This window comes from Planococcus citri, chromosome 1 (genome assembly GCF_950023065.1).
Source record: "Planococcus citri chromosome 1, ihPlaCitr1.1, whole genome shotgun sequence".
NCBI lineage: Eukaryota > Metazoa > Arthropoda > Insecta > Hemiptera > Pseudococcidae > Planococcus > Planococcus citri.
In genome coordinates, this window is record NC_088677.1 from 34,929,817 (window position 1) to 34,952,594 (window position 22,778).

The 22,778-nt window shown below is 32.8% G+C and overlaps 3 protein-coding genes across 5 annotated transcripts in view; 1 reads left to right on the forward strand and 2 right to left on the reverse strand.

Moving 5' to 3' along the window:
- spir (spire type actin nucleation factor-like) overlaps window positions 1-15,091 on the forward strand; it is a 110,131-nt gene extending 95,040 nt beyond the window's left edge. For 2 of the 3 annotated variants that reach the window (XM_065344270.1, XM_065344271.1), the window contains 6 exons: window positions 4,612-4,810; window positions 11,518-11,738; window positions 12,003-12,134; window positions 12,894-12,995; window positions 13,099-13,367; window positions 13,728-15,091. In XM_065344270.1, coding sequence (XP_065200342.1) covers window positions 4,612-4,810; window positions 11,518-11,738; window positions 12,003-12,134; window positions 12,894-12,995; window positions 13,099-13,367; window positions 13,728-13,905 — 1,101 coding nt within the window. In that variant the 3' untranslated portion in view covers window positions 13,906-15,091. The remainder of the gene's footprint in view (window positions 1-4,611; window positions 4,811-11,517; window positions 11,739-12,002; window positions 12,135-12,893; window positions 12,996-13,098; window positions 13,368-13,727) is intronic. The other variant, XM_065344272.1, reaches the window with a different exon arrangement.
- Window positions 15,092-15,411: 320 nt separating this feature from the next.
- LOC135831637 (coiled-coil domain-containing protein 43) lies at window positions 15,412-16,762 on the reverse strand. Its single transcript, XM_065344280.1, has 5 exons — window positions 16,607-16,762; window positions 16,275-16,514; window positions 15,978-16,202; window positions 15,742-15,896; window positions 15,412-15,648 (listed from the first exon to the last, which is right to left on the reverse strand). Exons 2-5 carry the CDS (start codon window positions 16,452-16,454, stop codon window positions 15,567-15,569), a joined length of 642 nt encoding a protein of 213 aa, XP_065200352.1. The 5' UTR covers window positions 16,455-16,514; window positions 16,607-16,762; the 3' UTR covers window positions 15,412-15,566.
- Window positions 16,763-17,149: 387 nt separating this feature from the next.
- Window positions 17,150-19,904, reverse strand: Got2 (glutamate oxaloacetate transaminase 2). The gene is made up of 9 exons (XM_065344242.1): window positions 19,468-19,904; window positions 19,227-19,383; window positions 18,968-19,096; window positions 18,669-18,890; window positions 18,439-18,595; window positions 18,262-18,360; window positions 18,014-18,179; window positions 17,682-17,832; window positions 17,150-17,605 (listed from the first exon to the last, which is right to left on the reverse strand). Exons 1-9 carry the CDS (start codon window positions 19,542-19,544, stop codon window positions 17,480-17,482), a joined length of 1,284 nt encoding a protein of 427 aa, XP_065200314.1. The 5' UTR covers window positions 19,545-19,904; the 3' UTR covers window positions 17,150-17,479.
- Window positions 19,905-22,778: the final 2,874 nt, after the last annotated feature.

Consider the following 22,778-nt stretch of genomic DNA (forward strand, 5'->3'; position numbering starts at 1 on the left):
CCATCTAAGTATCTATCTATGGAAATGTATTGCAAATTGGAACCTTGAAACAAAAAATTTCGTGGTTGTATTCGCGAGTTTTGCATTTAAAATGTCAACTTCCCAATTCCTAATCCATTTTAATTTACTCCTACCTAGTTAAGTATTAAGTATTGGCATAAAAAAGCAAGTTTTGAGAATCCCAATGTTGGTTTTTGAAATAAAAAAGGGATAAAATGCTTGAATCGAAATGACCAAAATGAACTATTATATTTTGAAAATTGTTGATCTGAAATTTCAGCGTATCCACTCAATGTGGAGTAACAATGCTTTAATGGAGGGGAAAGGGGTGAAATGGAGATAGATTTGAGTAGAGAATTCAAAAAATTGGTAAATTTTAGAAAATCCAAAGTTATTGGCCGTCCATACAGAGATTTATGTTCTTTCTCAAAAAATGGCGAAAATTAGTCCTGAAACAGCTATCTACTACCCCAAACCAAATTTAACCATTTCCAGCTATTCTTTTCAAAATTTTTGAATTTTTTCAGAACGCGTAGAAGTTGATTTAGAATTTCATCGCAGTAATGAGCAAACCGATTAATCAAATGGAGAAAATGCGAGAACATGATTTTAGATGGCCCCAGTTAACTCGTACGCCTTTTGAATAAATTTCAAAAATACTCGAAAAAACGAAAAGCATGCTGGGGGCTCCAGAATAGTTAAATTTCGGTCTGTAAAGGTCAAGAGAAATTGGTCAATAGAAAAACATTTTTGGATTTTTAAAAAAAATAAGCTTATCGAAAAGAAAAACCCCACACTTGAGGCGTCTGCTTTGAAATCTGCCAATGGGTAGATAAATTCGTTGTACAGCTCGAGAACGAGGCACAACTCGATTTTTAGTTTCTGAAATTAGTTTCCAAGTTGTCTGGAAAAATTCCAAAATTCATTAATTTTCATTTTTCAACCCCCCTCATTTTCAAATGTTTTTTTAAAAAATTATTGGTTAAAGGGTACCCCCGGATAAGATAGGCAAAATGCCCTTAACCCCAGATTTCGATGAAACTCACAGGGTATGCTTAGTACCCCCAAAAAATAATTTTGGGCCCATAACCCGCTCCCCACCCCACCCCCCTCAGGCAGGGGGGCCAAAAAACGCGTTTTTCACGGGAAAAATTCTGCATCAGCGAGTAATTTAGATAAATTCATTCTGTAAACGAATATAGTTAGAGGATACATGGGGGTACCTCCCTGAATTTTTTCAGAATTTTTCATCGCATGGGGGGAGAAGGAGGGACAAAAGAAAACTTTAAATCGACATTACTCCGGAACGAAAAAACATACCAAAACGATTTTTTCGTCAAATATGTATTTTTAGGTCTACTTTCTATAGAAATCATCACCCGGCCATTTGGAGTGGTGGGTCAAGCTCAAAAGTTCAAAAAACTCTCAAAAAACCACGTTTTTTACGTTTTTCTCCAAAAATATGGACAAATGGCCGAAATCGAAGAGAACCAAGTTGTTCAGCGTGAAATTTTACCTCAGAATCTGTAATTGAAAATTCATTTATACCGCGCGATCGTATGGTAAAACTACACACGCAGCAGTATTTTTGCTTATATGTTTGTATCAAGATAGCTAAAAGCGTATTCCTGAGAAAAATAGGTGAAATCCCCCTGTCCTCAGATTTCTGAAACTTTGATGAAACATCGTTGGGTACCTTTCAAAAAAATGTTGGAGCCAAAAAAAATTCCCCCACCCCACTTCCCTTGCTCACAATAGCGAAAAATCGTTTTTTTGGGGGGAGGGATCAATGGATCATGCTTCAACGAGTTTTGAAAAAAAAAGATGTTTTAAATTCACTCAAAATATATAGAGGAGACAGTATGATGAAAGTACATACATATTTGAGATTCTGTGTCGATCTATGCTATTGCCGTCAAAATCCAAGTGCACTTTTAGAGTTCTAGTGAGCGATTGAAAATTTGCAAGTCGTTTTTTTTGGGGGGGAGGGGGTATTAATAGTTGGTTTTGAAAATATTTTCTTCGCAAATGTTTCGCTATAGTGAAGAAAAAACATTAAAAGATATATTTCTGAAACTGAGGAAATATTTTGGGACGCAGTGACGCCAATATTTTAGGTTTCAAGAAATGGAGAAAAATTGCAAAAAATTCCTAAATTGTGGGTAATTTTTCGAAATTGGCAATAACAAATTAAAAACAATAGCATAGAATGGACGCAGAATCTCAAATAATTTCATTTGGGACTGGGTCGTCATTTTTCTCAAAACAAATTGGGTACAGGGGCTTCAGTGAAAAAACACGGTTTTTTTAAAAATACCCCCAACTTTGAGGGCCCATGTTTTCGTTTTAGGGGCACTTCTAGATCTAGAATTTTTCTGTGCAACTTTCAACTCAAAATGACGGTTTTTGCTGTAATTGATAAAAATTCACAGTATTTTCCCCATTATTTCGCGATCCACCCATCTACTAAGTAGGTACTTATTGTGTTTTCAATAATGTACTTGGTAGGTAACTCACATAAAAATTTAATGGTCGACACCAAAAAGAAACCTTTCTGATAGTTTTGAGTTAGATACTATGTACTTGAAAAATATACTTGTAATTCAAGAAAATCTTGATAAAGAACTTGCATGGCGTTAATTGCGCTATAATGAAGCATTTTTCACAAAAATCTAATTTTTGGGCAACCCCTTTCCACAATGTGACCGTTAGGAGGATCCAACTGCAAATAAAATTTCATATTCGTGTTCAGCGAGTTCGATTCATATAACGATACCCATAATTGTCAATCTACTTTCGCCCCAAAATTTGTGAGAGGGGATGCCTATGGCCCCAAAATTGGAGTTTCAAGAAGTTGGTTGGTTTTCTATTGTTTTTGGAGGCCAGAAGGCAAAATTACACATCGTTTTTTTTTTGTGGTGCCGTGACCCAAAAAACACAATTTTGAGTGTTTTTTGAGTTTTTGAAGATGGCCCACCTGGAGGGAAAATTTGAAAAAAAATACCAATTATAGTACTCATGCTGATATGTTCCTGAAAAAAATTCATGTGTTTGAATTAGGTTAGAACATACGGCAGTTTCAAATTTTCGTTTGTCAATATCTTCCCCCTGGGGAGCCAACAATTTTTGAAAAAATTTACGTTGCTAGAATCATATCTTCTTCAAGTACATATTTTGAGTGAATTTAAAACATCTTTTTTTTTCAAAACTCGTTGAAGCATGATCCATTGATCCCTCCCCCCAAAAAAACGATTTTTCGCTATTGTGAGCAAGGGAAGTGGGGTGGGGGAATTTTTTTTGGCTCCAACATTTTTTTGAAAGGTACCCAACGATGTTTCATCAAAGTTTCAGAAATCTGAGGACAGGGGGATTTCACCTATTTTTCTCAGGAATACGCTTTTAGCTATCTTGATACAAACATATAAGCAAAAATACTGCTGCGTGTGTAGTTTTACCATACGATCGCGCGGTATAAATGAATTTTCAATTACAGATTCTGAGGTAAAATTTCACGCTGAACAACTTGGTTCTCTTCGATTTCGGCCATTTGTCCATATTTTTGGAGAAAAACGTAAAAAACGTGGTTTTTTGAGAGTTTTTTGAACTTTTGAGCTTGACCCACCACTCCAAATGGCCGGGTGATGATTTCTATAGAAAGTAGACCTAAAAATACATATTTGACGAAAAAATCGTTTTGGTATGTTTTTTCGTTCCGGAGTAATGTCGATTTAAAGTTTTCTTTTGTCCCTCCTTCTCCCCCCATGCGATGAAAAATTCTGAAAAAATTCAGGGAGGTACCCCCATGTATCCTCTAACTATATTCGTTTACAGAATGAATTTATCTAAATTACTCGCTGATGCAGAATTTTTCCCGTGAAAAACGCGTTTTTTGGCCCCCCTGCCTGAGGGGGGTGGGGTGGGGAGCGGGTTGTGGGCCCAAAATTATTTTTTGGGGGTACTAAACACACCCTGTGAGTTTCATCGAAATCTGAAGTTAAGGGCATTTTGCCTATCTTATCCGGGGGTACCCTTTTCGTCATTAATCGAGGGGGTGGTACCCTCTTCTATTGAAATTATTCATTTTTTGAAAGTCAGTACCATATTCGTAAGTAACATACATAGAAAGTGATTTCAGTACAATTTTTAAACATAGCTTCGAGTTTACATTCAATATTTTTCAATACCATTTGGTTTTGAATTTCCCACCATTTTGACATTATTTGCTTCACTTACCTACTTCTTTTTTATTCGACTGAATACTGAATTTGGAATATTTCCCTCGATTTACCACCTACCTCTTTATTGTTTCTTTTTCTTTCGAGTGAGTTTTTTTTGTGGCTGATCATCAGTGGGAAAGGGTGACCAACTGGGGGGGGGGGGGTCGATGAAAGAACAAAATCTTTCAATTATTTTTGTAGAAAAACTTTAAATCATTATTCCACTGTCAGAAAACAAAACCTCGATACAACTCTCTTCACTGCATCTGCTTCCCAGCTCTCACTCTCTCCCTCTCATCTAGCTCAAAACTGTTATTCGATTTCAAAACACTAAACCTAAACGAATCAAAAAAATATCCGTTTTGTGATACTAGGAATTTTTTTCCTTATTTAGAATACCGACGACGATGACGACGATGAAGAAGAGGAAGAGGAGGAGAAATACGCCAGCGATCCAAAGATACACTCGAATTCCGACGATCTAGCCAAGGTTACTCAGCAAAACGCCATGTGCAGGACAGGTACCGTCAGTTCTGCCAACAAAAATTCATCCTCCGGGATATTATCTCAAAGTGATGAAAAGAACTTAGAACGTAGGCTCATTTCTTTACCTTTACAGTCTGTGAAATCTGCTTCGCCGTCTTGTACCATTTTTTAGGGCTTGTTTTCGGCTGAATTTATTTTTCCCCTGTATAGTCGTTTTTCGTTTTTGTTGTTTTGCATTTTTTTTTCTCATATTATTTTGTAGTTCCTGTTTCGAATTTAGGTTTTATTTTCTCGCCCTGTTGCTTCTTTCTCTCTCTCTTTCTTTTTCTCGATACCTGAAGTGCTGCGTCTTTTTTGTTACCATTTTTACGGCTTAATTACGCAGTAATGTCGTATTGCTTTTTGTAAATATTTTATGTTTTTTCTTTTTTTTTCACATCACGATGATCAAAAATTGAATTTTTTCGTTTTATATCGAATGTTTTTTTTTTTTTTTTGTTAATTCTATGAATACGGATTATTTAATTTTTCTCTTTTTTTTACCTATTTCGTATGTTATGTTAAGGTGTGATTTTGTTTTTGTTTTTGTCCCTCGTGTTTTTTTTTACGAAGTATAACGTTATAGAGAAAAAATTTACCTAATCGGAGATAACAGCACGTTTAATTATTTAAGCAGGTATTTATTATGTACTTTTTTCTTGCATGATGATTTTTTTTTAATCAAGTTGAAAGTAACCATGCTACAGCGACTCATCAATTTCTTAATCTATAACATTTTTACTAATTTTTTAAACTCGAGCGTTGAACGTGATCCCAAAAGTGATAATTTTATTGAAATTCTGAGCTTTTATAGTACTATAAAGGTAGGTTAGGAAAGCCTTCTAATTCTATGATATCGCTATTCGTAATATCGTAATTTTTACGAAAATTTTTCCAATCAAAGACATTGTGGAGGAGAAAATGATGAAGATTTTGGTGGAAAGCGAGAGTTATCGATTTTTTCGTAAATCGTTTCGAAAAAATTCTGAGAATTTAAATATCGGTATTTTACGAACGAGTCGAAAACAGCTTTCTGATTTTTTTTTTAAATATTCGCCTCGTCGAACGATTTTATTATATTAATGAAATCGTTAGTCCGCTTACGATATTGTCTCGAACTCGAATAATGCGGCGAAAGTGAAAAAACATACATCATCTCGGTATTCAAATGTGGCAATCTAGTTATAATTTTAATATTTTTACGTCGATTTTATTATTTTAGTGTTTGAATTTCTGAAAAAATATGTTCTTCCTAATTTTTGTCCTTTCGTTATTTTTACTACGTACAAATTTTTTTTTATATTATTTAAAAGGAATATTCGTATTTTGAAACGAAGTATTGGTTTCGATTGTAATTATTTATAATTGTCGCACGATTAACAAATTTTTTAAATAAAAACGTACGATGTTTCAAAATGTTTATTTTACTCGACGAATGTACACTTTTCAGAGTTGGTATGGTACGTATGATTGTGCATGTGAGCGTAGTGGTTGGATGTACTCTTACTCGTAGTATGTTTTGTAAAGTAGTTCGAGTATGTAATTAATTCGTTTTTTTATTTTCTTAGCCCGTTTTTATGGCTCTTGACAGGTGTTGGTGAAGGTGTGCTGTGCAATATGTAACAATACGTTACTGGTACACGAAAAATATTCTGCACGCGTTTTACTAATATACTTACAAAAAGTGCAATGGAATTGGTTTTTTTAACGTTGTTTGTACATGAAAGTAGAAACATATTTTATTAGGTACCTAGTAAGTAGATTGTATCGGATTTTAAATCATCATAATGAAAATGTAATGTAGGTATCTAATATCCGAGTTATACTCCTTTGAGTAAACTTTTTTTTTTTTTGAAAGTTGGATGGGAAGTTGGCCTTGAATATTTTATCCACCAAATAAGGCTAAAAAATTGTGATGAGGCCAAATTTTGCAAATATTTTAATCGTCGATCTTGAGCTAATTTTTCTATTCATTGGCCTCGGATTACCTAGTGCAAGAAAACTTCATCAAAACTCACATTTTTGCGAAAAAAATGTTCGGCTCAATTTTAAGTGGTCAAAATTTGATGATTTCCTCAAAAAAAGCTTTTTTGGCAAATTCTGTTACCAGAAAAGAATTCCATGGGTCAAAAAACCTCCGCACTCAAAATTTGCGTCCAATCAAGTCCAAAAATTTGTTGTTCAAGAAAATGTCTGATAAGGAAAGTAAATAGGTAATTGTGCACAAATATTTTCAAACTGTGCGCATAAGAATCGATAAAGGACTACAAAATACATCGCCAGACAAAATTTAAGGTGTTGAAATTAATTTTTTGATTTTTGGCAAATTTTTAAAAATTCAAAGGACAAAAAATGAGAAAAAAATCCAAATGTCACCAAATCGACGTAGAAAGCTGAAATTTGTTTTATAAGTACTCTATTTTCGACCTCCCGAGTTGATTTCAGGACGGTTCTGGATCCTCCAGCGAATTTTTTTATTCTCCAGTTTTCGAAAAACGTTGTAAGTAAGGTGAAAATGAAATTCAGTATCTAAGTAGGTAAATATAAACTTATATTTGCAAATTTTTTTTGATCCTTTCGATTGATTTAGGCAGATATTTTTGAAATCTTTCTGTGTCGATTTAAATCCACAATTTTCTTCGGTGATTCTTTTTGAAAAAAATTGAAAAAAAAATCATCGTTCACGAGTATGTTATAATAAATAAAACTGAAATTTGATTTGCCCCCTGTTTTTAATCTCCACTCATGGCGATGGTTTCGAACAGTTCTGGAGTCACCAGAAGTTTTTGATTTCTTCATTTTTTTCAAAAATAATCTCTGGAGAAAATTTTGGATTTGAACTGGCACAAACTAATTTTGAAAATATACCCCTAAATAATCGATCGAAAGGATCACAAAAAATGGTAAAATTACGAGTTAATGGATGGGTACTGAATTTCATTTTCACCCCCACTTACCTACAGCGTTTTTCTAAAACTGAAGGATCCAAAAATCCGCTCAACTGGGAAAAAGGACATTAAATTACGAACCAAATTCTAGTTTTTTTAGGCCAATTTGGTAAAATGTTGATTTTTTCTCAATTCTGACCTAACTTTAAATTTTTGAAAATTCGCACAAAAATCGAAAAATGATTTTCAGTCTCTTGGTTTAATTATGCTGCTTTGGATAAGTACTTTTCTTTTGTGAGCAGCATTCGAATAACTATGGTGAATATTTTTGTACCTACTCGCCCCCTCTTCCTGTATCACTATCAACAATAGTTATTTCAAAATGACGGATCAACGATGGATTTTGAGCTCATTTTGTGTCCAACGGTATGAATTTAGCCATGAAATGTCCTGAAAAACTGTTCTCGATTTAGTGTTTTCAGCTCAATTATTATTTTGATCCTTAAAAATGTATGATTTCTCATTTCTGTGACAATTGGCTCCATCTGGCGAAATTTTGTCACCGAAAATGAATTTGCCGCAGTGGAAATCCTCCATATCCAGAATTTAAATTCGATTCGTGACCAAAAATTTTTTCGTTGAAATTCAATACTTACCTTGAAAAAAACTCGATATTGAAATTTGCATAATCTATGACGATTTTTTATTGATAAGAGATGACCCTAATCTCGTTCAGTTGATGCATTTTTAATTGAGATTTTTCCCCTCAAAAGTTGTGTGTAGCTCTTTTCCCTTCTTACTTTTTCATCAAGTTCAAAATTTTCATGAAAAACTCTCCATGCGGTTCGGAAAAATGTTGAGATTTTGTATTTCATGCCCCTGCGTTCTACGGTCTGATCGATATTGCAACCATTATAACACTATGTAACTTTGGTTGCATACTTATCCACTTGAAGGAGTCAGATAATTAATCATTCATTGTATATTCAAACTGCATAATATTAAGAATTTTGCAGTGGTCATCTGTTTTGTTTTGTTTTATTTTTAATTAAGTATTATTGCACTTTTGACTTGATTGTTTAAATTCCACATCCGGTATTTTTGCAAGGATGTGGATTTTTTGAAGATGATTTTTGCACTTTTTGGTTATATGAATTGGATATCGTGTATTTTGCAGGCGTTTATAGGTAATGATGCAGATCTACAGATGTACATACTTTTGAAGAGATTTTGTATCTTGGTTCAATTTAAGGATCGTTTTTAGGGAACGTTTTCGAAAATTCGAGTAAATAACATACCTACATCCAACTTTCAATATACTTACCAGTATCTTGATTAATGATTAAATACTATAGTTTTAGGCAATTCATTACTCGTTTGAACGATTGATTTTATGTTCTTTTATCAATTTTTAAACAGGTATGTTCTAAAAAGTTTATTGTTTTTCATGGAATTTTCTATTTCACAGGCACTTACTTAAACTAGGTATTGGTGTAATTTTTTAAAACTTAGTAGGTACCTTGTGCTATTTAATAATTGAAATTTACGGACTCAAAATGCGACTAGCCTCACTACGTGTAGATATATTACCTAACTACCTAACTGCGAGTACCTATATAGTAGATACCTACTCAGAAAAATACGTAGGTGGTGGATGAAATTTTGACAAGTAATCGATACCGTGTACATAAATAATTAATTTGTATTTAGAACATAGCAAGGTAATGGTGTATTGCATCGATGGAGAAAAAATGTTTCAATTTTGGAGCTAGGCTGCTTTTCCTTATTCTTCGTTGAACAATCTGCTCTGAAACTCTGAAAGTGTATAAAATAATACTCGTACCAACAACCAAAGAAGTAGACAACAAAGCAAAGAAAAAAAATGCCCGTTGCCCAGAACAGAGAAATACCGATTCACTTATTCGAGTAATGCTTCATGTGATTGTATTATCTTCAAGTCACGCTTCTTGTACCTCTACAATAATATGTTCGATTCATTATACTCGTATAGTTAAAAAAAATAATCGAGTTTGTTCTCTGAATAAAAAATTAACCTCTCCTAGGAACTTGTCAATTATTGTTAAAGAATGTAATGTTTTTCACAAGTTGCAGCGTATACTTTTCGCTATCTATTATGTACCTACTTGTGATGAATGATGCTGTAATTTTTATTTTTATGAAACGTTCATGAAAGTGAATTAAGAAAGTAGATATAATAATAATTTTATAATACTTTATTATTATCCACTTTGTTTAATATTATAATTGATTAAGAATATTATCAAAATGTAGACTTCGCGGCAGACCTACAAACAACTTAACGGTGTATAAGATCTTAATTGACGGATAATTTTCTCAAGCTGAGTTGGTAAAATTTGCAATTGCTGAAGAAGAATCCGCTTCGAAGCTCGTATCGATTATGGAAAAAGTGTTTACCTATATATCTTTTTTATCGTTCGTCAACATTTTAATATTACACATTCGATCCAAGCACTTCACTTCAGGTTATTGGTAATGAATCATTGAATCAACGTTCGTATTATACGTGTCACCAGAACACCATTAAGGTCGTTATTTTTTACACGTTATTACGAGTTTTTTTTCTTATATAATGTAGTTTTTATCTATAGGTAGGTAGATGAGTTTAAATGTGTCAATCAAATGTTTCTCATTAAGTACGAGTAGGTATTATACAGGTGCTTCGTATATTACTCACTTTTAATTTGATACCAAAATCGAAGTAGGTATTCTGAAACGTTTCATTTTAAAATCCTTGAAATGAAATCGAAACTGCTTGTAATTCTTAGATAAGTTCAACTGTGCGATCAATTTTTTTTTTATTTTAATTTTCTCAATGGATAAAAAAGAGAGAAGATGAAGAATTGAAGACCTAAAATATATCCATGCTTTTATTTTGTGATTTTCCCTGAGAATAATTTTTTTTTCATCGAAAAAAAGTATGAAAACGTGAATTACCTACGAGAAATTATGTTTTTTACCCTTTCCCCTCCTCTGTCTACCCGAGAATTCGAAAGATGACCTTTTTTGGTGAAAATGAAATGGATTCTCAACCTTCTTAATTTATATTTCAAGCCAACTGTAGATTCAGTAAAAAATAACGACCATGTTTCAATGATTGGTTGAATGCCTCATTGATGATTTTCTGACAAAGGTTCAGAATTATTGAAGAATTTCATAAATCGGATTACACATGGGAACGAGTTTGAAATCAATTATTACCTACTCACTTACCTGGTGAAAAACGATGCTTTTTATTCATTTAAGATTATATTATATACTTGAGACGTGTAATTCGATTCCAGTTTGATGAATTTTTTACACGATTACCAGGGTATACCGACTCGAAGAATATACCTACTTACCAAACTGGTAATTTTGTCGTGCGAATTTCCGTTTTATTTACAAGTTTTCGCTGTCTCTTTACACAAAGTACATGCAATTAACGATAACGATCATCCTGTTGATCTTTTTCATTTTTATCATCAATGTTGTTTATTTTTTTGGTCAGGCCATTGCATGCACCTCGAATTTTTTTGTACTTTTTATTTTTTGTTGCGAAACTTTTAGTTGAACGTAGCATGTCTGGTTTATTTCTCATTACTTAATACTTATTTTGATTTGCGAAATGAAAAAAAAAATGACTTTAAAAGAAATAGCCATGCGGATTGTATTATTTTATACGCGATGTTTTAGACGCAGCTTTGACGCAGAGCTATATATTATTTATTGCTCGAATATATCAGAGCAGTTATTGAAGGCATGTTAGCAGGCTACAGCAATGCAATATAACCGATAGGAAAAAAATATTGATGATACGTGTTGGTATTGCGTAAGAAATCTTAACTGGATTATTGCTTATGTTTCAGCATACGATTTAGCGACACAATGTCCGAGTCGTAAGTCAATGAGAAGACATACCGTAGTCTGTACAATTTCAAATGCACATGGCAATGGCAGCCTCTCAGTACCACAATCTAGACCGGTTTCGCGTAATACGTCGACTCCACCTGCTGAAGATTCGCTGAGCTACACGTTACCGGAAATGTCGTGGTCGCGAAGTTCACTGCAGGAGGAATTATTCGAATCGGTAATACCGCATTTTTATCAAGTTTTTCATACAATAGGTCGCGTTGCCGGCCGGACGACCGGATACCTACTTCATATGGACTGGATACTTTCTCGACTCGAATCGAATTCAGAATTCTTATTCAAGAGTATATTGTCAACAGACTTGTTACATGTATAATCGGATGTTTTTGTTAGGATACTTGTCGAATTTAATGCCATTTCCTTACCAAGATGTACTTCCGAATTGTTGTGAAATTTACACTACGAATTTTTCTGTTTTCAGAAACAATGGCAAGACGAATGCCTTTCATTAACTTTAGAAGAAATCGTGCATATTCGCAGCGTATTAACCAAAGCAGAACTTGAAAGTCTTCCGGTTGAAGGTCATGTCAAAGATGATGTAGAAAAGAGAAAGGTGCATTTTTAACGTGTTTTCATATTTTTTAAAACAGTTTTTAAATTTCTTTCGTATTCCATTTCACTTGATCTTTGTCAAAAAAAAAACAAAGTTATCTCACCGACCGATTCAAAATGCAAAATCAGAAGTGGGGGTTCATGAACTAAAAATTCAAAATTCTTGCAAAAATGTTGGTGTGCAACTCTTAAACACATACGAGTACATAATATAAGCTGATCAGCATAAATATGCTGATAAAAGCTTTTATATAGCAATTTGCATAATTCTGATTGGCGTGTTTCTCACTTTCTCAGTCAGTAAATTTTTTTAATTTTAAGAGAAAAAAAAAGAAAAAGCCTCTCCTTTTCTCTCTTTTTTTTTTGAAACTGAAGGTTATATTGGTTGTTGAATAGGTTTTGATTTCTTGAAGAAAAAATCTTGTAAAAGCACCTACTTTAAATTATGTTTTTGTTTTCTCTCTGTCTTGATAGTTCAAAAAAATGGAATATTTAATCACTCGTGAAAGGTTCTTACTTCACAATATTCATAAACTAAAATTAAGGGGTGAAGTTGTAATTGGAGAAGAATCCGAGCGGTGTCAGGGTTAAATCCTTAAATCAATGAAGATAAAAATGAGGTGTTTTGGGCAAAATTTTGAGAGTGGTGGAAACTACTTCTCTCTCAAACGACAAAAATCGGATTGTTTATTTTATTCCCAAAAAACAATACGAGTATAATTGCAAACATCATAAACCGAGCTTGAATTCTTTTTTGCAGGTATGTTTTCTATGTTTGAAAACTCGATTTAGTATATTCGGTCCTTGGGGACAAATCTGTAAATTATGTAGCAGAACAGTATGTTCCAAGTGTTACTCAAAGGTAAATATCCAATAGGAATTATATTTGATTTACTTTATCTATGTACACCGAAGTATTTATGTAATTATGTACCGAAATAATCTCGATTTTACCTATGTCTTAGATGAGGATACCTACCGAGCATTTTTCGCATGTACCTGTGGTAGCCTTAAGTCCAACGTTGCTCTCTCCTGTGGAGAATGAATATTCCATTACAAATGCTATATTATCCAGATTAAATGGGCACGATGCGAAACGTGGTAGCGTTGGAAGTGCTCCTACTAGTCCAAAGTTATCAAGAGCATCGCCGTTACCTAACAAAATGTCTGCCAGTTTTCACGACGGTGCAGAATCCCTAAATGCTAGTCCAGCGCACAGTTTACCAGAAAAAAGGTGATTATTATTATTCTATGCAATCTGAAGACTTATTCAAAAAAAAAAACAGCAAAAAAAGTAAATCGCTGAATAGAGAAGAGATAGATGTCAGGTTTCCTGAATGCATAATTTTTCGTTTTCGCAAATGATAGTAGAAAAACTGACTAAAAATTGCGAAGAAAATTTTCAAAATATTCATTGAGAGGAAAACAGAAATTTGTTGAATTTTAAAAATGTCCGATGCTTACCTAAAATATTAATATTATTTTTGGTAACAATAATGATTTCTTTTGCTGCGAATAATCTGATTTTTCTGAATCTTGATACATACATTGTATTTAGTTAATTGGTACCTACATATTCTGATTTTATTCACAGGAGATTCAGTCAAGATAAATCATCTGGAAGGTCCTCAAAAGCAGAGAAATTGAAAGGCCTAGAGATGATAGTATGTATGGATTGCAAAACGATGGTTATACAAATCATAAAATCTTCACGAATAAATAGGAGTAATATTTTACACAGTCTTACTCTAGATTTAACGCCTGTTTATTAACAGCTGAACAACATCGTCTGATTTAATTACCTAAGTACTGTATTTTTAGAAGCCATTGTTTTTTTTCCTATAATAATCAAAGTATATGCATTTTACTTATTTAATACGACACGTGGATAATATCATACTGTGAGGTGCGAATTGAATTCATGGTACCTACTCTTGTGAGAGTATACGAGAAGGTATATGATATTGCGATAAGGTATTTAGGTGATTTTTAATGAAAATTTTTCTCATTGATAATAACAAATTTATTATTCATCGTTCTATTCTATCTAATTTCTCGAGTACACAAAATTTTCTGAAAATCAAAATTTTCAGTGCTTCACTTGGTGACATAAATTGGACAAATTTGTACAGTTCATCGATTAAATTTCTGTATTCATAAAACTTGATGATTCGAAACCTTTACCTGCATTTTTTGGCTGTGAAAGAAGTAACATGTTATAAGGAATTAATTTTCATTTAAATTGTTGAAAGTTTTTAAAAATGAATCTCGTAGTGTTTATTGACGATATCTTGCTTGTCTGGCACCAATAATTATTTCAGTACTTGAGTACTTTAAATCTAACTTTTTCCTCATTGGCCTACGTAACTTTTTGCTTTTCCTGTTGCATCTGTCAACTTTCGAGAGTAATTGAAAATGTTACCTACGAAATTTATACTCAAAATATTCTATTTATGGAATGTTTTTATTCATCTACATTCTCATAATTACAGTACTTTGGTTTCTTTTGTATATGTAAATTGCAACTTTTCGTGTCATTTATTTATTTTTTACTTAAATTTTCAACAGGTATCTCAATAGATACATTACGTTTGTAAATCGTACAACCGATTCTATCACCACCTATTTATTTATTTGAAATTAGATGTTCTTTTATCCTTACTTAGCAATATTTAAAAAAAATACCTAATGTGAATGAATTTTTAATGTAATTTTTTCTCATTAATTCAATTTAATCTTATCTAAGAGTAATTTTTGAATCAATGTAATTTAAATGTTGACAATTGGTTGTTAAATGTAAATGTTACTTGCATTTTTTAATCCATAATTTTGTAAATAAATTAAAAATTTGATGTTTAGTGTTGGAATTTGCAGTATTACTACTTCTACGATTTGAATGTGATCCTCAGTGATGTTGTGTATTTTGTGCCGAAATAAAAACTACTTTTTCGTGCCAAATGTTTGAATTTTATTTCACGTGATAATGTTATACCAATACCAACTCATAGAATTCAGAATTCTGCTGCGGTAGCAATGTAGAATATTCATTGCACCGAGAACTTCAATTTATCATACTCACAGTATTACTTACGTACATATACCTAGGTAGTATAGGTATCCTATTACCAGTGTGAAATGATTACACGTCAAACAATCGATCAAATTCATTGTTTGTTATACGAGTAATTATCGCTGTAGCAGCAATTCAGCCTTTAACAGCTCGACTTCGTCAACCTTGAACTTCGAAGCAAAACTATAAGCAAAGAATAAATAGAAAATTTCTTAACGTATACTGCATTTAATTTTAGTAAGATCAAATGTACAAGAAATTACATAATAGAAGAAATAATTTAAAAACACGATAATAGTTATTGATTCTGGTAAAAAATCTTGCAAAGATGCTAATATAGGTAGTAATTTCATCAATAAAAATTCATTTTCGATGATGTTCAACCTTTTGAGCACGCTTTCGTCTAGCTTCTTTTTTCTCCTGCAGGGTAGATTTTTGTTTCTCTCTGAAATACATTTTTACACGAACATGAAAATCTGAATTCACGAGAAAAGGTTATTGAAATGAAACTGACGGCGATTAGAAGTAGAAAACTAACCTCTCTAATTTATCCCGTTCTTTCTTCTTTTGGTTTTCGAGTTTAGCTTTCTCACGTTTCTCTTTCTCAGCTTGATGTATAGCAGATGCATTGGTATTTTTTTCGAGATCATCGTCTTTTTCATCGTCTTCATAGTCGTCTTCTAGCTCATCGCCCTATTCAAGCAAGATCGAGGTAATATTAAGTGAACCAAAAAGAAACTCTGTGGTTATCTATAAATGAGAAGAAACACTTACGTGGCCATACTGCGATAAAATAGCTTCCCTAATTTTAAGCTGTTCGTCAGTGTAAGTACAAGCGTGAGTTGTTTCCCCTAAACGCACATTTGATTCTAAAAGTCTGGCCAATTTTTGATCAACGTTCTCGACTACTTTTTCGGTTTTCTTTTCTTCGGAAGCACTGCTCAGAGATGTTTGCCAATTATCGAGGATTTCGTTACAACAGCTGCATATAAACTCTTCCTAAAATTAGAGAATTCATTCGTTTAATGTATTATTTTAACATCACATACGATTATTAGAAAAAGATCTAACCGATGATCCGGTATCAACCAGAATAGATGTCAAGATGTCTAGTTTTTCGTCGCGACTTTCATCGCCTTCTAGAATGGAAATTATGTAGTTCAGGTATATATTCTCGTCGATCTTCAACTGATCTAATTTGCCTGATAACCAGGATGAAAATCCGCTGTGTTTCTCCTCGGACTGAGCCATCTTTCCGGCGTTCGCTAAGATACTTTCATCGTTTACACAGAAATAAGTTGCAAGTGCTACCTGTATATGGCATACAAACGAATAAATGATCAATTATTACATCTGAATAGCGCACAAGATGGTTAAAATATTATTAAAATAGCACTCATTACCGAATAAATAACATAATTATTTTCAAACAATTACTCGCGATGAATTAGATGGATTTAAAATTACGCTCAATGCTGTGTTATCTGATATCACCATGCGCGCAGATTTTGTTATTGAAAAAGTTATGCGCAAGTTTGGGCACAAGCGCAATCAAAATGGATAGATTGATTCTTTTCATGAATGATCTCAGGTCGCGATTTGCTTACTTCGATCAAAACAGGTCGAAGAACCCTTCTACACTAATCTTCATCTTTCATTGGCAGAAACCGACATTACACAATAGAATAGCAATGAAATTTTCATTTTAATTAATATTGAAAATTAAAATTATCAATTCATCATAGTTTCTTTTCTCTTCTCGTTAAATTTCAATAGTCAAAATAGAGATCTATCAGTGAAAGAATGAAAAAAAAATCGTACGATGTAGCCTAGCCTATCGAAGGTGGAAGGACTTCGAACCTTTTTCGTTTTTCAACTCTTTTTGACCAGTAGAAACTCGTCGTCTTACTGAAAAAATGAATAACAATTGAAAACAATAAAATCTTGAACTCGAGATTTTTTATTCAAAAATTAAACGTATTCAGTAGATTGAAACTTGAAAGACAATATAGAAATAAAATAAATCAACGAAACTTAGCTTCTAAAAAATGCAGAATAAAATGTGTTTCACAATGGTACAATAATAGAATTTAACTCACAATCATTCTTGGTACAATGTTTATTTCCGTTTCAATGCCTGAAAAAAGGAACATCGGTTCTTAAATTGCCATTAAATGGTCCTAGTATTTTTTTTAAAAAATGCAATAACATTATGTGAAAATGTGTTCATTTAAAATGAGCATTAAGGTAAGAGGTAGACATAAATAACAACGGCTTCAATTTTTGGTAACTTCGTGCATCGCATGGGCCAAATATTCAACATTTTTCGAAGAAACGCCAGCCATGGAAATTCTGCCGTCCTTGGTTAAATAGATGCTGAACTCTTTCGTTAATCTTTCAACCTAAAAATAAAATAAACGTAACTTTTGTTTTATGCATTTCATGTCATTCAAAATCACTGCGAATTAAATGACTTACTTGAGCTGGTTTTAATCCAGTGAAACAGAACATTCCAATTTGATCGGTGATATGGCTCCAATCTTGTTTCGATCCTTTCTGAAGCAAATAATCTTTTAATTGCGTTCTCATTGAAATTATTCTATCCGCCATTCCTTTCACTTCCTTCAGCCTGTAAATAATTTATTATAGATGGATTATTTTTCATCTTTGACGCAAATAAACAGTTGTAAACAATTGAAAATTAAACAGATAAGGTTGACGCCACATTTTGCAAAACAACACTTGATTAAAAACATTCAAGAACATGCATTTCTTATTAATATTCGAAGCAAAATAATAAAAATAAGTACCACTGCGCTTTAAGCTCCGAATCGGTTAAAATTTTGGCTACTATTTTCGCTCCATGGATAGGTGGATTAGAGTATAGTGGACGGATCAAAATTTTCAACTGAGAGAGAACACGAGCAGCTTCATCTTTACTTTCGGTGATCACAGAAAATGCTCCGGCTCTTTCACCTGATAATAATTCAAAGTTGTATAATACAAATATTCGAAAGATGAACATACTAATACCAATAAAAATAAACTAATTTATTACCATAGAGGCCCATGTTTTTAGCAAACGATTGAGATAACGCTACTTGGTGACCATCTTCTAAGAATAATCTGACAGCAAAGGCATCCTTCGTAACATCACCTACGATTCAAAAGAAAATAACGTAAAAACCAATAAAATTCAACATTATACTTGAAGCGATTTCAAAACGATAAATACCAGATGCAAATCCTTGATAAGCCATATCGAAGAAAGGAAATAGTCCGCGATCTTTAATAACTTTTGAAATCTCTTTCCACTGTTCAGGTTTAGGATCAACGCCGGTTGGATTATGAGCACAAGCATGTAATAGGATGACTGATTTTTCAGGAATGGTCTGCAATTAATAAAAAAAGGTCTTAATATCGGAAAATTTCGAAACATAAATTTCAGATGAATTGTTACCACACCTTAATATCTTCGATAGCTCCACCAAAGTCAAATCCACAAGTGCTCGCATCATAGTACCGATAATGTTTCACTTCCAATCCTGAATGCTTGAATATCGGAATGTGATTTCCCCAAGTAGGGGCCGGAAGCCAAACGCATTTTTCGCCGGGGAAAAAGGATTTTAAAAACTTAGCTCCGATCGTTAAAGAACCAGTGCCGGAAATACCTTGAACGGTAGCATTCTACACAGAAACATATCGAAAGCAATCATAAACGAAAATTAATTATCATCGAGCATTAATAAGCCACGTCTACGAACCACTTCGTTTTTCAAATGCGTACTATCGTCTCCTAAAGCTAACTGTATGCTTGATTTACAGAAATCAGCTAAACCAGAAATGGGAGCGTATTCTTTATCCAGCTTCGCAGCTGCTAAATATTCTTCAGCCTGAAATGAGACACTTGTTAGCATTTAATGAGCCTAAGTATTTGAAATACGAAGCATATATTAAAGAAGTATACAACGTCAACATATCAAATTTTGTAACGAAGTTAAAACGTGATGGATTTACACCTACTTTCAAAACACTAGGTAGAACATATGGTTTCCCATTATCGTCTCTGTAAGCTCCTACGCCCAAATTGACTTTTTTCGGATTCGTATCACGTTTATAAGCTTCGGTAACACCTAAAATTGCATCCGGTGGTCCCATCTCCACATTGGCCCACCATGATCTGAAACAAGGTATGGTAGGTATAATTTTCCGAAGCATTTCATAATTGAACAGTTAATGCAAGTAGTAAACAGTTAATACGTACGCAGCTCGATAAACACTTCGAATAAATGGTTGATTATAAATTAGAAATCTTCCTTCACTACTCACTACAGCTGCCATTTCGATTAGAAAAACACTTTAATTTACAAAGAAGCTGGCAATGATGTACTCGCAGTGTTACGTTCTTCTCTTTGCACTTCTACTTTACATGTACCCAATTATTCACTGGTCAAGAATAAACTTGATTTCATGCACGAAAAATATCTAAACTATTCTAGAGTAATAAGTTGAGCGTGAAAATTGAAAAATAACGATAAACCGAAAAATTAGATAATTATTATCACAAAAGTAATCTGCATTCAGAACTCGAAGCAACTCGAAGCAGCTCCGGCAATCTTCGGCAGAAACCGAACCGCGCTGCGATAAATGTTACCAACAAGCCACTACAAAAAGTCTTGAGTTTTTATGACAAAAAACCATGCAAAGATCGAAAAACAACATAACGAAAAACTGAAAAAGATCTTCAGGAGTTCAGGTTGACCAAAATGATCTATTTGTCATTTTCAATTTCAGATCGTTGATTAATGATTATCGAGGAAATAGGTACCTACAAAACTTACTTGAGATCTCAAATGAGTCAAAACTCGAAACTTGATATGTATGTAGTCCATGTACATTACATACCTATAGTCCTACACCTACATAAGTATAAATAATTACTGTGTGAAAAATGAAAATCATTTTAAGAAACTTTTTGCGAACTCTTCCTGATAAATTTAAGCATAGAAATGGTTAAAAGAACTCGCACGAGTCCATTTTAATCATGTGATTGTTACCTATTGGCTATTATTAAGCAGGAAATTGAAATTCGAAATTGTGAACAAAATTTCTGTTTCTTGAAATTTTGAATTCAAGCGAATAAAATGAATACCTAACAAATCTTTCATTTCTTGATTTATTTTCAAATTGGAGTAATATAGTAGAAACAGAAATATAAAATTGCTCATTGGTAGATAAAATTCTTACCTATCTCATTTTCAAAAAAATTTATTTTTACTCGCAAAAGCAATAACAATTCAATACAATTTCCGACAGTTTTAGTCATTAAAACTTGAAAGAAATGACATGTGTAGAGCCATTTTCGGTTTTGTTTTCGAATGCTTAGATTTACTCCTATCTCCCTCTTCTCCAACAAATTTGCTTATAAAGAACAATTGAAAATATTCAATATTTTTCTCACAAATTTATCCAGCGCTGAAATAAATGTCGTTACTGAATTCCTCGCATACAAAACTCTCTTTTCTAAACTTACTTACATTCATTTGCTCACAGATTTTGGTAATGTGCAACGCAGATTAGATTAGAGATTAGGTACGAAATTCATCAATTTCTCAGTGAAAAAATCTATCTACTTACTCGAATGAAATTTTAAATTTACCTACCTATATGAAAAGTCGAACGACGATGCCATCTCTGAGAATTACTTGCAAAATGTGCTTCGCCAGTAATATTCTATTCTTAAAATTGGTTAAGTTTGTTTTTTTTACACGGATTTTGGCAGATTTTCGAGAATCTGGATTTTGGCAGATTTAAAATCCACCAGAATCTGTTAGGATAGTAGCTTTTGAAAATGGATTATGGATTTTACTTAAAGAGAGAAGACTTCTGATGTTTTGAAAGTTTGTGGTGGGGATCTAAAAAGTGTTTAAAAAAGAGATTCAAAAAACGTCCAAAAACCAGATTTTCGAGAATCCGTGTAAAAAAAACATACTTGTTCATTCTCGAAAATGGAGAGAACCATAAAAGTTTATGTTTTTCTCGCGTAGATAGCTCAGCTGTAGCCTTCCGTTCAAGTTATGACAGTACATATCGAGCATTTTTGCAGGATTTTTTCAGCTTAAAAAAAATAAAATAGAATCTGTCATTTTAAAATTTGGTTCTGTAAAAGTTGGCAATTCTGAGTGACAATAATTTGACAAGTTGACAATTTGGAATGTTCACTGATGAACCAAAAACTCTGGCTACAAACCACCGTTTTTTCACATTTGTCCACTGGTTGTGAATCTATCACTAAGATGTCACAAGACAGTCTCAAACATGAATTTTCTATTTTTTGGTGACTTGTCGGTGACAGATACACCTAAGTCACCAAGATTCACCAAAAGTCACCAAGTATAAGTACAAAGTATATCACGTCATAGGGTCTGTATCAAATATCAATCAGTTTTTCCAGCTTTTTAATAAAAAGTAAGTTTAGGTAAGTACATTTAACACTAATGCAAAGTGCGTGCAAATTATCTATAAATTTTTCACGCTTGAAATTACTCATCATGTTGGGAAGGCATGAAAAAATGCAGGGTTTATCTTATAAGAGTACTTTGTAACTAACTATGTAAGATGTTGCAATTTTGTAGTTGGCATCCCTCCCTCCCCTCCCCCTAGAAATAGATTGTTCACTTCTGGACCTAGCTTATGATGATTTTACATTTTTACCAGATGTGTTTCTGTACTTACATATTTATCTGCACACAGGTTAATCAAATTGCCTATTGAGACTTCTGTAGGAGTATTCATCATCAAACTAAAAAAATGACTGCATTTTTCGTATCGTACTCGTATATTCTTCGAACTCCATAGCGCGTATTTTTTCTTTTATGAAGTAATTTTACCTTTATTCAAATTGCTATTTTAATATTTTTTTCAATTTGCTTGTATACAAAAAATATACCTACCTTCCTTACCTAATGTAAGCAATAACATTTGACCAGCTTGTAGGATTATTTTATTTCTAGTACCATTGATTCTAACCCCTATAAAAATGTTTTAAAAACAAAATATCATGAATATTCATGTTGATTTATTAAAAGTTGAATGTTAAAAATAAATTAAATCAAGAAAATTAAAAAATCATTGTTGTTAAAAAAAATTTCAAAAAAAACTACAATAAACAAAGAAACGCATAAACAACGACCAAAAAATGTTTGTTCAGGAAAACTCAATAAAATTTTATTTAAAAATTGTATCATTGAAAAAGACGCACAAAATACATTTAATATTAATTTGTTGTGAGTCAAAGACGTCAAAGTTATCATCGCAGTTGAATTTTTGGAGTTTTAATAATGTAGGTACAAATACAAAAAGTTGTCCTTTTTTCTTTATTTGTTTCAACGATAATTTAGTTACCTACTTAAATCTACCTATAACATAACATAACTCGCTAAGAAATGAACACTTTCCTTCGTTCTCATTTCCTCACCGACGATTTTTTTCTACATATTTGTACATTGCGTAAGTTGATCCGGTGAGAATAAGTCAACGTCTTTTCTACTACCTGTATATATGTTGAAGAAAAAT

Excerpts from the sequence above, each read along its gene's own strand:
- Got2 (XM_065344242.1), bottom strand. The coding sequence starts at position 19,544 with ATGGCAGCTGTAGTGAGTAGTGAAGGAAGATTTCTAATTTATAATCAA. Across the intron at positions 18,180-18,261 it reads TAAAAACATGGGCCTCTATG|GTGAAAGAGCCGGAGCATTT; the intron begins GTAATAAATTAG and ends AATTATTATCAG. Across the intron at positions 17,833-18,013 it reads TCGGAGCTTAAAGCGCAGTG|GCTGAAGGAAGTGAAAGGAA; the intron begins GTACTTATTTTT and ends AATTATTTACAG.
- LOC135831637 (XM_065344280.1), bottom strand. The coding sequence starts at position 16,454 with ATGGCTCAGTCCGAGGAGAAACACAGCGGATTTTCATCCTGGTTATCA. Across the intron at positions 15,897-15,977 it reads TTTTATCGCAGTATGGCCAC|GGCGATGAGCTAGAAGACGA; the intron begins GTAAGTGTTTCT and ends TTGCTTGAATAG. Across the intron at positions 15,649-15,741 it reads GAACGGGATAAATTAGAGAG|AGAGAAACAAAAATCTACCC; the intron begins GTTAGTTTTCTA and ends AATGTATTTCAG.